Raw genomic sequence first — 17,920 nt, forward strand, 5'->3', positions numbered from 1 at the left:
AAAAAATAGCATATTACAGTCATCCCTCTCAGTCAGACCCCCCCCCCCCCCCTTAAGCTATCCGAGTGGAGCCTTTGGAGGACAGGATTAAAAATTAATATTGGCTCAGGATTGACAGCAAACACTATTTGATGTGAGCCACAAAGAGGCTGTGGGGTTGTGGGCAGCTGACAGTTGCACAGGCACCACAAAGCCCAGTAAGAGGGACAGGATGGCGATGGACAGGTTGAGGATCTGCGAGGCGCCCGCAGTGTTCCACTCTGGTTATCTTCCCCTCAGTATGCGCGGCAACTTTCTGCATGGCTACGCGGGACGCATACCTCTAAGTCGCCGTCCTCAGCCTCCGCCTCTGCAGCTGTGGGCAGTGTCCTGGTTTGGCTCCTGATGTAGCACCTCTGATGTTCGGCAAAGCGGATCCCAGTGAGTCCCTTTGAAAATAAGAGGGGTGGGGAGGGACGGCTTGCTCAGAAATTCGGATACATCTTTCATTCATTAACTCACTGTGATGCGCATCTCCCATCAGCACCCAGGCAATTGTATTGAAATGTGTCGATTTGAAAGGATCATCCAAACTGGAGTGGTTAATACGCAATGTGTTCTTTTACATCTTATTTTTTTTTTAATAGCGAGTTACACAACCGATGAAGTGTTCTCTAAAGCCCTATAGATGTAAAAAGGCACGAGTGTTACCATAGAACTAACATGGATTAGCCAGAGAAGCCACTTTGCCAAACAAAAATAACGTGATTTCATTCATTTATTTGAAATTGTGTTTATTAGAACTGCACTTCATCATGCTGAGGCTAACTTGCTAGCTAACATACTGTATAACTGTAGCTTGACACCAATTTATTTTCCTAGTACTAGCTAGACAATTGGTGAAACATGAATGTGATTAATAATTAACAAAATAACTATTGACAACTGTGATTGGCTGGCAACCAGTCAGGGTGTCCCAAACACCCAAACACAACTTTGACATTGCACATTTTTAAAGGAAACGGCATAGCAAATAGAAAAAGTCTCACAAAACGTCACAAAAGGCGTCCATACTGAAATGATTGCAACTGAATTCACTCGAAGTGAAATCGGTGCCTGTCAAGTTCAACACAAAACTTTTATTCAGTTTTTTTTTTTACCATGGCAAAAGCTAAACTGTACCTTCTGCTATCTAGTACAGCATTTCATTGTCACTTCACTTGCATCAATAGGGCATGAGAAAAGATACATCATTTGTAGAAAATAAATAGTTTTCAGACCATTTATTGTACGTTAAATCAGATTATTTGTTCGATGTAGGTTTGCATTTCATATTTTTTGTTGCAATGGTAAGGTTAGGGTTAGAGCAGGGATAGGGAACCGTGGTCCTCGAGAGCCACTGTCCTGCTTTTTTTCCATGTCTCGCTCCTCCAACACAGCTGACTCGAATGATCATCTAATCAGCAAGCTCCGGAGCAGCCTAATAACGATCTTGTTCATGAATCAAGTGTGCTGGTGGAGGGAGACGTGGAAAACAGGCAGGTCAGTGGCTCTCACGGACCAGGGTTCCCTACCACTGGGTTAGAATGTTAGGGTGTGTGTTAGGATTTGGCCACATTTATTAAAAATTAATAATTTTTTTAAATATAGTCACAAACACAATCACGTTTTCTTTGCAACACAAGAAAGGATGAGCACAGTTGGAAGGAATGTCGTAAAAATCTGCCCAACACATACAATTAGCAAAACAATTTTTCCCTCCACTGAATTATCCATCTGAAATATAATAAACATCTAAAATATGTATAACCTGTGAGCCATTTTAAAGGGTAATGTCGTAAAAGGTAGTTTTAAATGACACTTTTGATAATAGTTTGCCCTATATGTATATATGGTCTAAACTATTAATATAAGCAATTGTCAGTTACTTGGGTTTTTCGCTATTTGCAGTTATACTCCAGTAGGCCCTTGCCTACTTTTTTTTTTTTTCATTTTACGTAATCTCAAACTCTCGCCCAATGCGGCAGGGCTCCCGCTTTTCAGCGAAACACAAGACAAATGGCACGGTTGCTCTGCCGTGCCTGTATAACACTTCATAGCGTATACGCCAGAGAGTTGAGTGACATGCTTGGAGAATGAAGTGTTTTCTGCAGAGTGCCCCCATTGAATTAGCCAGTCACAGGTTGCTCTCGCCTTCTTAATCTGTGCAGTCAAGTGTGGAAGTCGCCGTCTGCAGCCGCGGCGGTGATTCTCCACCGGGCGCTCTGTTCAGTCTGACACGCCGAGCCTCAGCGCGCACGACAGAGAGAGATCTGTTAATTCGCTCCACACTATTGTATGTTAATCTAACATATTCAGCCGAGACGGCGTCTGAAAGAGGCGCACAAGATCAGATTATATCCAATTTATTTCCTGCAGAGGGCTGCTCATTCATCACACTGTATTAGAGCAGACAGCAGGATCTACATCTGCCGCCGTGTGGCAATCGGATGAAAATCGTATGGCGCCGAAATGAACTTGATTTTCTTCTAAATTTAATTGCGGCAACGCGCCGATTGCCGTGACATCATTTCAATCAGTTAGCTTGACCGCGCGGCCTTTGGGTCTGCATTGTGGATTTTTATTTATTTTTTTGGCAAGGTGCCGTCACCTAGAAAACAGACAGCAGCCGCACATGACATGATACAATGTGAAGCCTGGTTGTAATCGACCGCCTGTAATTTCATCTGCGTCGGGACAATAATAGTCTCAAGCACAGAAGCATGATGTTTATGCCTGGCTTTATTGTGATGAGTCTCTGTTTAATTTGGCTACGCCGCATCGGGGGAGCGGTGGGCGGGGAAGCAAAAGGGCAATGTTGCGATGAGATGCAATGATTACTGGGCTTGGTCAACCAGAAAATGAAGAAAGACACATTAACACACGGATGAGAAATGGAAAAGCAATGTCATTTTGAGAGCTGGCGCGAGGAAAGGGGGGGATAGCAGTCCGTTTGGTAGCCATTTGCGAGACGCTCATCTGCGCCTATTCAACAGGATGGAGCACGTAACAGTATGCATCATTCAGATCCTGGGAGGAAAGATCTAAAGCAATGTCAGCAAGTCTTACACATTCTAAAAAAGTTACACTGCAGTGATTTGCATAATTCTTTTCAACCTATTTTCAGTTCAACATTTGGGGGGGGACACACATTAAAAACAAGGCCGTGCCACTCTGTTACATCACACAAGCTCATCTCATTATCTAATTGCTTTTGTATCCTTGAGCAGAGTTGAATTTAAAAGGGAATAGAGGAATCAAGTCGACTGTTCACGACAGCGCCAATTTCTACCTGAGCCCATTTACGAAAATACCAAAAGAAAGTAAACACCACCCATGAACACAGTTATTATGCATTTTGCTCTAGACTAAAGAAAAATTGGCCTCTCAATGATGTGGCTGCCAACATGACCTGACCTAAACCCTATTGAGATCTTGTTTCCTCAAATGAGATAAAGATAAACTTTGGACATGATGGTTCTAGAACATCTCTACATAACATTTTTTTTTTTTCTTAAATCATAATGTCATTCTTGCATCACTCAAGTCCTTCAATTTTATACAATAGCTAATTTCCAACAACAAACATCTACACTCTAAAAGAGTTGTTGAACCAATTTAAGATTACAAATTTAATTGTTGACCAATTAAAAAAAAATGCTTCAATTGGTAACACATCATTGAATTAAGTTAATCCAAAGTGAATATATTAAGTTTAATTAGTTATTAGTTCATTAAATATATTCACTTGAATTAAATGAATCTGGAATTAATTAATTTTGGATTCATTTAATTCCAGTGAATTTATCATTCTCATTAAATGAGTCCAAAAATAACTACATTGCTTTTGTGCGTTCTTATTTACTCAATGACAAACCAAGATAGACACACAAAAAATGGTAAGTTTTTGGCCACGTCGAGCCCCCAAATGGTGATTGAGTTGAAAGATGGCGGTTCCACTGCCTGAGTCTCACATAGTGTTGAATTAATACCGCAAAACAGACAATGAAAATCTGTATTTCTGGTTGGTTGCCAATTGGATTTAAAAATGAACAGAATTAGAGTTAATCCCCCATATTCGTGGTTCACCATTCACAAATTCACCTATTTTGGTTATTACTTTGGAACCTTGCTGAAGAAATTCACCTATTCATTTTCATTCATATTAATTTCTGTGCTATTTTTGATAGATAATTATTAGACCAGCCCCTAATTTTGAAAGGATAATGGACCGTTCCCTGCCACAAATAGCAAAAACGCATGATTATTTCAGGTAATGTAAAATGACTTTGAAACAATATTCAACTGTTTTGGAATCACAATTTATAGTATATTTATATTTGCATCTAGACAATCATAAACATTTTTACAGATGGCGTCGGTTACTCAGTTTTTTAGTATTCGCGGCGATCCCATAGTACATTAAAACTTCACCATGCTCCATTATACACGCGTGTCAACTGGCTCAACGCCACATCATCTTTGTCTTGGTGCTGCACTGGTAACACCGGACGCCCCATTAGAACGGACTGCAGTCGCTCAGTCTGTTGTTTTATGTGCGGTAAGCAAGTCCCCGCCACTATTAACGGTGCCGTCACAGATGCGCGAGTCAGCGCATCGATGCCGCGGGCGCCAACGCAAACCCTCGTAGCGCCGCAGATGCCGACTTGTCAACCAAGTGGAGGGAGCAATCTGGATGTGGCTTTTCCTCCTCGGCCCAGAGGACACGCCATCCATGACGCGGGGAAACAATCTGAGAGCATCGGAGCGCGGTCGAGTCAACTGCGCTTCTGCACAGTAGACTTGAAGGTCACATGTTTTCAGTGCTTTCCCCCCTGATTTTACATTGATGTCGGGCAGTTTTTCCCAAAGTGGTGAAGGTTGAACAACAATAAAATCTCAACAATGCACTTTAATTTAAAGTTCCACTTGGGTGCAAGGTACATGGAAGGTGTTGACACTCTTAGAAGCAGAACATATTATTTTATGGGGAAAAATCTCATGGCAAAAAAAATAGTATTCATGCCAAAGTCTACTACCATGATTAAGTTCTCATTAGCACTCGCTATATTGGACACATTTTTGCGATATGTTGAATATTTTAGGACAAGCAACAATTGGACAAGCCGATGCTAACTGGGCTAACTGTTATCCTCATCCACAATCAGCTTATGTTTGTAACCTTGGACCCACGCAGACATATGATGATTGTGTTGCCTTGTTAGCTGAACGGTGACAGAAGCAGACAGGTGAGTCGACAGATCAAACCAGATTGACTAATTGGAAGACAAGACGCCAAAATCACACTATTAGCGATTAGTCCACCTTAATAGGGAAGTCAAGTGAAAAAATTTGCATCCAGACTATAGTGTTAACACGGCATTATAATTAACATTGTGTTCGTGGAATATGAATAAAACAGCAAAATCCATCACACGGGGCAGCCATTTCGTACTTGCTGTCGACTGAAAATGACATCACACGGTAAGAGTTCAGGCAACACCCAATCACGGCACACCTGTTTGGTCATGTGACATTTGCAAGTTCAGCCCTTGAGGCACTATGATGTCATTTTCAGTTGACAGCAAGTGGGAAAATGGACACCCCTGAGATGGACAAATACGGGTGGATTTTGCTATTTAATTCTTATTCCACAGACACAATATTAATAGTTTTTAGACTAGAGTGGACACATAGAACAAAATATTATTGTGAAGAAATGATTTTCTTAATTTCCCCGTTAAGTTTTAAATGTCAATGTCTCCCGTGCTTGCAACCAATTTCAATAATTATGATTTTAATGTGAGAACGACAGCTCCTTTGCGCTCAGGACACATTTTTCCTCTCCGCTGTTTATTTGAGCCATGAATTGTTATGGAAGATAAGCAGCTGAAAATCATCTGTGGTCCAGAGTTCTGGTGGCATAAAGCCCAAAATGCCCTCGGGCTTGATGGAGACCGTGTCTGGACTGGCCAAGCGCGGTCATTTTCAATAACAAGCAACAGTCCCCTTTTTCTTTTTGTTAGAAATCAATTTTGCCATCAGCACACAGCTGCCTCTCTGTGTGTTTTATACCACCTCGTTCCCATTCTTCTTTCTTCCAACTCAGAATAAGGTTTGAATTACTGTGCTTACTAGCTTGTTACTTAGTCTTTCATGGAGGAGCAGTGAGTCGCCTCAGGGGATTTGCTTCACCGGTGCGAAGTGGAACAAGCAACAGGCGTGTGTGCACGCGCGCGTGTGTGTGTGTGTGTGTCAGCTTGGTGAGAGAACACAGAACGAGGCAAGATAAAGAAATGGGACAAAAAAATGATTGATGATTCTGCTAGCCATTGTACCAAAAAACAATGACAAGCGAATACGTTTATTTTGATTTGAATCAAAGGTTTATCTATTAACTTTTCACAGTAAAAAAAATAATGTAAGAATAATAGTTTTCACCAGCAAGTTGAGCTTTCGACTTTCTTGTCTGAGGTGCCGTTGCGCAACCTCCTGCATACTCAAGCAGGATTTGGAAATGAAAGGTAAGCTAATGAGTTTTGCTGGAGACAAAATTGCAACTGCGAAAGCTGCTGTGCGAAACAAATGGAGACGGGCTTCTTAATGGTGTTTGTACCGCAAACAACTTGCTGCTATAGAATTAGTCTTTTAGGAAAGAACAAACCCCCCTCTTGGGGCTGTTGTGAGTGCATTTAAACGGTAAATCCGCTCTTCTAATGACTGTGTGTTTAAGCGGTTATTACGGGAATTTGTGGTCATTCCCTCATTCATTATCTGCACCAATTATCCTGTTTGCGGGGCACTGAAGCCATTCCCGACCGAGAGAAGGGGCACGGCCTTGCTGGGCCAGACTGCAAATCACATATTAACATTCGCACTCGCGCTCGCACCTGATGTGCGGTGTACGCCATAGTTTTATTTCGAGTGCCCTACATTTGTAGCAATGGCATTTTAAGAAGTTGTTTTCAGGTGTACTGCTTACCTAAAACATGCACTTGGAAGATACATGAGCAATTCAATCGCTAAAGTTTTCAGCTATTGTTTTGGGCTAATTCTATTTTTTAGACTTCTGAGGTTACTAAAAACACCAACATTTTTCCTTAAAATTGCATGAAATGAATAGTAATTTTCTATTACCTTTATTCCATTTACTTGTACAATATACATTTTGTATAGAACACACATTAAAATTAATTTAAACTGTTTGATCTGGTTGTCATAAGGGGGCAGGGAGTTAAATGTGGAAGGAATTTGACTGGAAAGCTAAAATAAAATTCTTTAGAACCCCATTAAAGTGTTCCGTGTATAAGCGTGAGGTTAGTGATAAATGTTGGAGGAATTGTGGTCTTGTGGGGATCAGACCCACATCTTTTGGGACTGCCCCATCATATAAGGTTTCTGGACTGGAGTAAGGGGAAAATTGGAAAATAATCTTAAAGTGACACTCCCCCTGGATTCTTTGATTTATTTGTTGAATATATTCTTGGATAATTTGTCTCATGACCAAAAGTATTTGCTTCATCTCCTCCTAATGACTGCAAGAAAAATGATAACCAGCAACTGGCTGAAACCTGAACCACCCACAGTTGCACAATGGTTACAAAAATCAAACAGATGTACTCAATGGAACAATTGACAGCACAACTGCAGATGAGGGTTCCTATTTTTGAAAGAAGATGGGGACCAATCTTGGACCTTGTTAGATAGGGTATTGATGCCCTGGATATGTGGAGTCATGTCATTTTTGTCGTTGTTGTTTTTCTTATTATTTGTATTTGCATGATACCAATTGTATGTAAAGGCCCTATCTCAGGACAATTATTGTTATGTTGTTATCAGTTTTGACAATAAAAGTAAAAAAAATAATAATTTAAACAAACAAACAAACAAATAAATGAATAAATAAATATCCAGTGGCCAGAAAAAGTCCCAATAAAAATATGTGATTGTACAACTTCTTTCAACCGGTACCTGGCCCGATACTGATACCAGGTGTCGGTACTCGCCCTAATTTGTATGTGATTGATGTTGATTGACATTGCAATATGATTAGTTACATAGCAACTACGAGAAAATTAGGTTGTTTCCTCGCAACGGCGGTGACATAACACAAATTTGAAAAATGTGCCCTAGAAATGTCATAATTACAGTAAATATGGGAATGAAAAACACCTTTGGCCCAAAATATAAAACAAACTAATGAATACATAACATTTATTTCATACTGTTGACGTATAAACGGAAGACCATCCTGTATTTTTTGAAGTTTTAGATCAGTAAATGATACTTCCTTTATATAGTGCTTTTCCACCTTACAAGGCGCGCTTTTAAATTTGACTACTCATTCACCTACTGATGACGCAGCATCAGGAGCAACGGGGGGGTTCAGTATTTTGCTCAAGGATAGTTTAACGTGGTCACAATGGTATGGGATCGAACTCACAACCTCTGGGTTGGGAGACAACCACTCTACCACTGAGCCACGCCACTTACTAGTAGTGCTCATGGATTCTATAGCTCAAAAACTTTATGTGATAGAGAAAATGCTCAGTTTTCTATTTTGCCCCCAAAATTTATTTAAAAACAGCTGCCATAACTAATGAAACTAAAATCGTGTTCCCAAGTGTGCTTATTTCAGTATCATTAGCTACGAACTCTTCCAAAGGCCAACATGTAAACATGATGATGATTGCGAGTTCCCACATTTCTGCTAAATGCTTCACTTACATGTTTAAAGTCGTGCACCTCGAGAACCTCCTGACTCCCATTTCCAATTCGGAAGATTTCAATCTGCCGAATCGGGTCGATCTCCATCAAGCTGGGTGTCTCGACGCCATCCAGCACCGCTTTGTACTCGTGGTCGTAGACCTAAAAGCATGGAAGAATAAAATTGAACACCAATGCAATACATTTTCGGATAAATAAAATGCCTAAACAATGTGACAATGTTAAACTGCATCTTAAGAAAGATGTATGAGATTATTGATCAGTTTTCCTCAAGTATGTAAAATAAATAGTTAAAGCGTTCTCTTTACTGTGGCCCTAAAGCGGTGCAGACACGCTTGGATGGCAGCTAAAATTCCCTGTTTGAAAAACGATTCATGCCCACCAGCTGAAAATATGCCATTAATATTTATGCGAGGGTTGTGTTTGCGAGGAGAAATATATCGAGTCCATCTTCATCTTTCCCCGCCAATGAGAGGCATTATTAATGAATACATTCAAACGGGACTCCGTCAGGATTTATGTACATCACACACATCTGTCCTCCGATGCTCAAAGACAAAATTAGCTTTCACTTTCCGCTCTCCCACGCGCTCATTGTTTTGTGTCTGCCTGCTTACATGCTGTCATCAGAAGCCTTTTTTGTCTGGTTAGAGAACAGTAGGGCGATAATGGGATATAATTCTTAATAGTGGATCACTGTAAGAGTCGCATTGGCCTATAAATCTCCATTAACGTGGGTCACAGCAGCATCGGCAAAGGGAAGTCGAACTTAAAACTGCCAGCAGAAGCCTAATGAAGATGGCTTTGAAATTTTAGTGTCAATTGGGCCGTTGTGGATAAAGTCGAGGCTATTAAATAGTCTGCGAGTTTGAGTGGGGAATTAAAGTTCTATTTTGGCATTCTTTCATATTAGCATAAATGTGCAATTGGGGGTATGGATTTGGTAGGCTTATTGATTTCCCATTAAAAGCAGTGAATTACATTTTCAGCAGGCTATCACTTCTGATGAAAATCCAACAGTGAGAGTATCCCCACCTTTCAAGGTTGAAAACAGACGAGGATAATAATAATAATAATAATAATAATTAGGGGTGTTAAAAAAAATCGATTCGGCAATATATCGCAATACTACAGCACCCAATTCTCGAATCGATTCAATAGGCAGCCGAATCGATTTTTTAACATCCATTTTTGATGAAAAAATATTGAACAAAACGTCTAACTTTCTCACCTTAAGCATGGAAGAATGTTATATTAATGGAACATTAAGCCTTAATATTTTATTTCAATGCTGTTCTAACATGAAAAAGGTTACAACCTGTTTGTTAAATACAGTGGCTCACAGTTATAACACTGAAGTTTGAGATCAATAAATAATACATTTTCATACAAATCTTACAGTGTACATGTACAAGTTTACTGAATGGTATTTTCTAAATTTGAGTAAAAAAAATAGCAACAATCGACTTGTAAATTCATATCGGAATTAATCGGTATCGAATCGAATCGTGACCTATGAATCGTGATACGGATCGAATCGTCAGGTACTAGGCAATTCACACCCCTAATAATAATAATAATAATAATAATAATAATAATAACAATAACAACAATAATAATAATAATAATAGCACCACTGTGTGACTCAAACTGGTTGACAAGCGAAATCTGTTTGTGCAACATAATTGCTGTAAAAAAAATAATATATAAATAAATATCAATAATTGTGGGAATGCTGAAAGCATCCCACATATGTTATTCGGATTTTTATTCTCCTCACTTTTTTGCCGAGAAACAACTCCCACATAATACTTCCGATTTATACCGTTCAAATTTCAACTTGCTTCAAACTTTCTCACCTTCCGGGGTATATATCGGCTGATTCCGTATTACTTACATGTACTCACACAATTTTACGTTAAATATCAGCTTTTCCTCATTCATTTTCAATGGGACTGACATTGAACTTTTTCTAAGTCCCACTTTCCCAGCCCACTTCCATACATACAACTGATCTATCATTACCAGCAATTTGATACTGCTCAGTGGTGCACTTGGTAAACAGGAGGCGAGGATTTGAATCACCAGATTCCAGTTCAAGTTTTCTTTTTATTCATTTGTGATTCAACACCAAGTTACTACTTAAAAATTATTAGAAAATCTACTACTACTGCTACTATTATTAGCAGTAGTAATTAATAAGGATGTAACGATAATGGCGATATCGTGATATTAAAACTGCCACAATATCATTGTCGTCATGTTCACGATATTTAAATGCAACACATCTGTTAAAAAAGTCACGTTGATTTCCATTTGTGCAGTTCTAGCACCCTCTAGTGGCTAGTTTTTTTAGTGCAATTTAATTTTCATTAGGGATGTTTTGGCCCTTCTATGTTTAAAATCTACACTAATTGTCAGATGAAGGGGAACGTAATATGCCTGTGAAGCAAGTCAATATGTGGAGGAACTCAATGTGTGCGTGCGTTAACAACATAACATAATAATAATAACATAACATTGATGTTATGCACAAAAGCGAAATATTGTGTTTTTTTTTTAATATGATATGATATATATATATATATATATATATATATATATATATATAAATAAAAAAAATCTTGACCTTTATTTTTAGATATATATCGTGGCCTTTTTAAATATCGCTAATCTTCCCACAATATTGTGATAAATATGAGTTTCATATCATGATATCGTATCGTGACAGTTGGATATCGTTACATCCCTAGTAATTAATAGTTAATTATTTTGTAATTCACAGAATTTATCCTTCTATTTCCTTCATAAGCACTCAGCTTAGCATTCAGCTTTCAGCATTCCCACACAATTTCTGCAGAAATTGCACTTAGTCTAGTATAATAAATAATTAAAATAAAAATACAAAAAAACATTACATAAAATTAAACAACTAAATAAAAAATATGAATAACTTTTTCTGACACTTGTACCGTGCGTGTGCATGTCTGTGTGAGAACGAGAGACTGAGCGAGCAAGCTGAGCTGCAACAAGTGGAAGGTTCAAGATGATGCAGAACCATGTCTCCTTAAAGACAGTATCAGTTAATATTAGCTGAAGTGTTCGTTCTCATTATTTCCATTGTGGTACTGAAACTATACACTACAGATCCAAATATCAAATGTCACCGGGATGCAAGATATTTAGAAAGGACTGTGAAATTAATTAGCTTCACTCGTGAGAGTGCAGGCAGATGAAAGTGCATGGAAAAAACGCACAATTTATGTAACAGTTTACTTTCTGTAGAAGGACTCTAAAAGGTCACCATGTCGCTTCTTTCTTAAATAAAAGACTACGGTATATAATCCTTTTGAAACCTTCAGTGATCCTGCAGTGACATTAAATCCAGTGACACAGGTAATGTGCATGTTTTCCAGCAACGACTACTCTTCTTAGCGTGTTACTTTTCCCAGTCAAGTAACCAAACTACTTACTCATCAAATTCACATAACGTTACAATGTCATATTTATTTACTTTGGTGATGCCAGAATTTCATTTGGTAAACACGTTCACCACTAAAGCCAATTACCTTTAATCACCTCCGTGTCACAGCAGTGAGCAACATTTGAGAAGAAAGAGTAAACTAATAGTTAACAATTAATAAAATACAGGAGGACACCTGTTTCCTAACATTCTATTTTTCACTCATGGAGCTCAGCAAACAAAGGGAAACTCGTGTATATACAGTTTGAGGTGAGGCATTGTGGGTGTCTTCGGTAGTGACGTCAACTGAGCGTATGTCACGTTTTCAGAGCGTTGAATGATCACATATTCATACCGTACCATATAAACAACAATGGAGGAAAAAGAGGGACTTTCATGCTGGAAATACAGTCACTATTTTTTTTTAGTTTTTGTCAGCTAACGACAAAATAGACGACAAATAGTTTGTTGCACATTCTGTGCTGTCAACAAAGTGTTATCTAGCATGAGAAATACTACAAATTAAATCATTATATAATAGAAAATGTAATAAAAATATTAGGTTTTTACTGCACATTTCAATATTAATACTAAAAACAGACTAAAAGACTTAAAACTAAAGACTGCTTTGATTTTGTATTCACTGCCTTTGACAAGTATACTTGTCAATTGTATTTTTTAGAGCGGGGATAAATGGGGGCTAATCTGACTATGCTCCACAGTAAATGTCAAACTTGGAAACAACTTTACTGATGCCCAACCACCGGTAGATGACATCATTGTCCCATTTTATACGAAATAAACACAGTTTCAGAGTCCATGGGAGAAATGGCTGTATTTTGGCAAACCTACATTTTTCTACTGTCAATTATAAAAGAACGGGACGGGACAAAATGAAGGGAGTCTATTCTGTCATTTGGTAGATTCGGTTCACATATAATTATTGAACGTAATATCACATGGGTATTGAAAATTTTGAAATTCTCTAAAATGGCTGGCAGTGAATGAGTAAAAAAAAAAAAAGTTAAGTCAAGTTTAGTTAGACTATTTTTTATTTTTTTTTGCTAAAATTGTCAACGTTGACCGATAAAATATTTATTTTTATTTGTGTAAAAAATATAAATGTATGCATAATGTAAGTGATACCTTATTAATAAAATGATTTTCAAAAGTCTGCCCGCTAAAACAGTCATACAGTACTGAAGTTATACTTGTAGGGTGTAAAAAGAGGCTAAAGCAAACAAGAGGAGCAGGCCATAATTAACAGTGGGTTAATTTTTACATGTGACCCTTTTCCCATTACTTGAGCCCTTTCGACCAATTGTTAATTACAATATTCATCCATGTATTAATTAGGTTATGTACAGTAATGTGTGACTGATGTGTTTCCAGACATCGTGTGCACGTTCAGCAGTTATCTACTTGAATAAACTGTTTCCAAGGAAACCGTCGTGAGAAATGTAACTGTGGATTCGACGGACGGGTCGGCTCTCTGAAAATCTCATTTCATCATTTTAGAGGATTTTGACAGTCTCACATTTCAATTCACTGCCACTTTTTCATAACAGGCTCTAATCTGAGGTTCAGTGCAGAACCCCTGTTGTCAAGTGTCAAGTGAAGAAAAGCAACTGAAAGAAATAGGCGGTCAAACGAATCTCAAATTCATGTTGATGCCCAAAGTAAATGTCCGCATGTCTTTTTTTTTTTTTTTTTTTGGATGAACATCATTCATTTTGTTGGTTATTCTCTTGTCCAACTTGATCTTTACGTTGACATAAAGGAAAACAACATCAGGCGATCCATCTCAAAGCGCTCGCACACAATTCCCTGTTTATTCACTCAAGGTTTGCGTCTGACGTGCTCCTTAACAGCGGCGAGATGCTTTCCGCCGCGGACTCACTCAAAGCGGTGAATGAAAAGCGGCAGGTGCTGCCAAAGCTGCGGGTTGTTTGCGCAAACGGGCTGCGGTGGTGCTGAGCCCGGGGACATTAGGAAAAGGTCGTATAGATGTTGTTACAGGTGACTGGATCGCCGGGTGCATAAATGCGTGTGTGGCGAGAGACAGCCTGCATATGTTCAGCGATGGGGAAGGCGGCGGCCGTGGGAGTGAGAGCGATGAGTTGATGACAATATGTCCTCTTCGTTGTCCTTGAGGGGAAAGAGATAGAGGCTGCAGTCAGGCGGAACTAGATGCCTGTCACTCACCGCAGGCGGGTGGCGGCGGTGGTGGGTGTAGGCGGGCAGCCGTGGGAGGGAAAGGTGGCGCGGGGGCAGGCGGTGCATCGGGCCTCCGGGGAGCCATAGGCAGCCTTGTGATGGATTGAGGTGGGCAGCAGCTTAGACAGCTACACCGGTGAACATTGTGTCCTTTTGGGTTCAGTCCTTATAAGGTGCTCTCCACTTTTTCCACACACTCGTGGTTCTCATGCTGCCCGACAACTCATGGAAAAACGAGCTATAGTCGATTTTCAATATAGTGAACCTCTGTTTCATTGGGGGGCATTCCAGAGTAAACTCACCGATACAGGTGAAAATCCACAATCTAAGGAAGTGTTTTTTTTCATCCGTCCATCTCTGTCATACTACTAGCTAGCTAGCTAGTGAGCTGGCTAGTTACTAACCTAGGACGTTTCATCGTGGTGTGTGGTGCACCTTTTGCCGATAGTATAAATAATTATAAATAATAAAACACCTAAAATTGGGGGGGGACAACTTGTCACGAGTGAAATATAATAAAAAAGGTGCATTTAAAAAAAAAAAACTAGGTGAAACGACATTTATGAAGGTAAAACTGTAAAACTAACTAGAGCAAAAATGTTCTTCACTTTCAACTTTGCCAAATTTCATAAATGAGCTTTCTTGGTTAATTTCAAATTTATTTATTTCGTTATTAATGTATGGTCACACAGAAGAAGGAAAGTCAAACTATCATTTGGAAATTGTAGTTACCTTTTACTATACAATACTTTTTGTGCTTTTTTTCTTTATCTTTAACTCAACAAATACTCCATATAATAAAAAAAGTAAAACAATACAAAAACAAATAATAAAAACTAAAGCATTTTTGAAAAAAGTAAAACAAATACAAAAACAAATAACAACTAAAGCATTTTTGAAAAATAAATAAATAAATAAATACATAAATAAAATAGAAACTTACAAATTTAAATCCCAAACTATTACAACCCTGCTAAGATATAGGCCACCAGGTTTATTGTACTATAATAAATGAATGAATGAATGAATGAATGGATGGATGGATGGATGGATGGATGGATGGATGTGCAATTAATAAAGTTTTCATGATGGAAGCACTTTTAAACAGCAATGAGAAACTTATATGTTTTTGGAACTTAGTTTTGTCAATATGTTTTACTAAATAGTAGTCATAGACAATATTGTATATTTTTTTTTATATTATGTTTAGCAATATTTTATTTTTTATTTTCCCAATTTCAGATCTCAAAAAGTCCAGGTCATGACATAAATGAGAATTAGTTCTCAATTTGTTTTTACCTGGTTAAATAAAGGTGAAAAAAAATAATAATAAAATAAAATAAAAGGAAATAAAGGAATGGCCTTTTGAGGTTGTTTGGCTCCCAGGTATGAGGAAAAAAAAACAAAAAAATTGCCAGACATTAAATGTAGTTTGAAGTCGAAACAGCTGAGCATGAAAAATCAGAGCGAGGGCACTTTCTGGCTCCCTCGCTTCTACTTGTGTCGTCAAGTCGCCTGCAGCACACTTATTTAGATCTCACGTCTCTTCACATGGGCACCCACAGGAGAACTACACTCGTCTCGCCCGAGTAACTCCCTTTAAAACGCGCCTTGGAGTATCACAGTCTGAAAAATGGAACATCTCGGCTACATCCTTTCTAAATTACCACTGCAGATTTGCACCTTTACAAATACAAGCAAGCGTATTGTTGTTTTTGCTGGAATAATGAAGCCAAGCCCTCGTATAATGATGATTAAAGAGACTTGCACACACTGAAGTTTTATCAGCAAAACAACACCGGATAATTACAGTACAGGTAATGAAAACAAACCTGGGAGGAGAGATCTTAGAGGCAACACACATTAAACTCAAACAAGAATAGCAGCTAATTCATCCAAAGATAAGACTGGAAAATAAGGAACTGCAAGGGAAATAATTCATAGCCCATATAGATTTTCCACCTAGAAACGGAGCTTCACATGGCCCATCACTCATTTACATTTTTTTTTTTTTTTTTTTGCTGTCAGCCCATGTGGGATGAACATTTGCAGATCTGCTTTCTTTCACGAGGTGATTTGGAACTGATAGTGTGGGGTCTCGAGACCAGGGGGGATTATGCTTGCGGACACTAATTACCAAGCCTGTCAACTCCCAAGGCCTACAAGATTCAGATAAATGAAGTAGGAATACGCTGCGGCTAACTAACACATGCAGCCTGCTGTTTGGTGAGGCCAGATGAATACAAGCAGCTGCTTTTGGATGGACGCCAGCTTTGAAAATTCAATTTGGAGAGTGCTGGTCAATCACTAACGTGTCATCAACTTGGATGCTCCAGAGTAAAATGAGGCTTTCGGCGGTGTGCGATACTAATATCTGTGAAGACGATGACAGTGAGGGCAACGTTCCACAGTACGAGGTTCAGTACTGTACATGTGATTGCGTTTCATCGGACTGCTTGGAAAACATTTCCATTGAAGGGGAAGTCAAACCCAAGATTTTCTTTATGTTTTATGTAGCCCTATAAATAGTATTTTGATTTTGTTTTTGGAGTATGAATAAAGCAGCAAAATAATCAAGCCCAGGGAGCAGCCATTTCGTCACTTGCTGTCGACAAAATGACTTCACTGTTGCTCAGGGCTCGCAGATAACGACCATTCACGGCTAACATTGCAAACGTCACATAATCAAACTCAGAAAACCGGTGAACAGTGGTAGCTAACTCAGTCCTGAGCAACCGTGATGTCATTTTCAGTCGACAACAAGTGACAAAATGGCCGCCCCTTCTGAAAATGGATAAAAATGGGCAGATGTTCATCTCATACTCCACAAACATTTTAATCAGAATGCCGCATTTACACTAGTGGGGGTGCAGACTAAATATTACTTTAAAATAATAATAATAATAATAATAATAATAATAATAATAAAAATAATAATTGGGTTGACTTTTCATTAAAATGGAAGTTCAGTATAGCTTGTCATTTTATTGGTTTACGCTTGATTTCTGAATGCTTTTGACACCAGGCACATTTTCTGTTTCTATCAGTCATGAAAGTATCTTCAAAGTAACTTTCGTGCCACAGCTCATGATTTAACAATGTGATATGGTACCTACAGATTGAAGCAAGACATATTTTACTCTCAATGAACTTTCCCAACAGTAGAGTAACGTTTTACCACTTTTATACAATGAAAACGTAAAAAATGCTTCTGTCAAAACAAACCAAAGTTTACCAAAAGTTTTCAACAAGCTGCAGATGGTACGGTTCGAATCAGGCTAGCCCTGATTAAGACTGCATATCCATCGTACGTGTAAAGGCAGGATGGTGAAAGCTGCATGAATTACCCGTGTTACAATGTGTTAACTGCCAATTAAAGGGGGAATAAAATGCACGACACATTAAATTATTTTGAATCATCCTTCCATCATGATTTGTAGTATTTTTTAAGGACTTTTTGTTTTTCTTTTATTGACTTAACTAATTGAGGGGCTC

The 17,920-nt window shown here is 38.6% G+C and overlaps 1 protein-coding gene across 3 annotated transcripts in view; it reads right to left on the reverse strand.

The window, feature by feature from the left end:
* tnmd (tenomodulin) overlaps positions 1-17,920 on the reverse strand; it is a 61,011-nt gene that overhangs the window by 16,206 nt on the left and 26,885 nt on the right. For all 3 annotated transcript variants that reach the window (XM_077531172.1, XM_077531173.1, XM_077531174.1), the window contains exons 3-4: positions 8,746-8,886; positions 321-428 (exon numbers count right to left, since the gene is read on the reverse strand). In XM_077531172.1, coding sequence (XP_077387298.1) covers positions 321-428; positions 8,746-8,886 — 249 coding nt within the window. The remainder of the gene's footprint in view (positions 1-320; positions 429-8,745; positions 8,887-17,920) is intronic.

Source organism: Festucalex cinctus, chromosome 9 (assembly GCF_051991245.1).
Source record: "Festucalex cinctus isolate MCC-2025b chromosome 9, RoL_Fcin_1.0, whole genome shotgun sequence".
Classification (NCBI taxonomy): domain Eukaryota; kingdom Metazoa; phylum Chordata; class Actinopteri; order Syngnathiformes; family Syngnathidae; genus Festucalex; species Festucalex cinctus.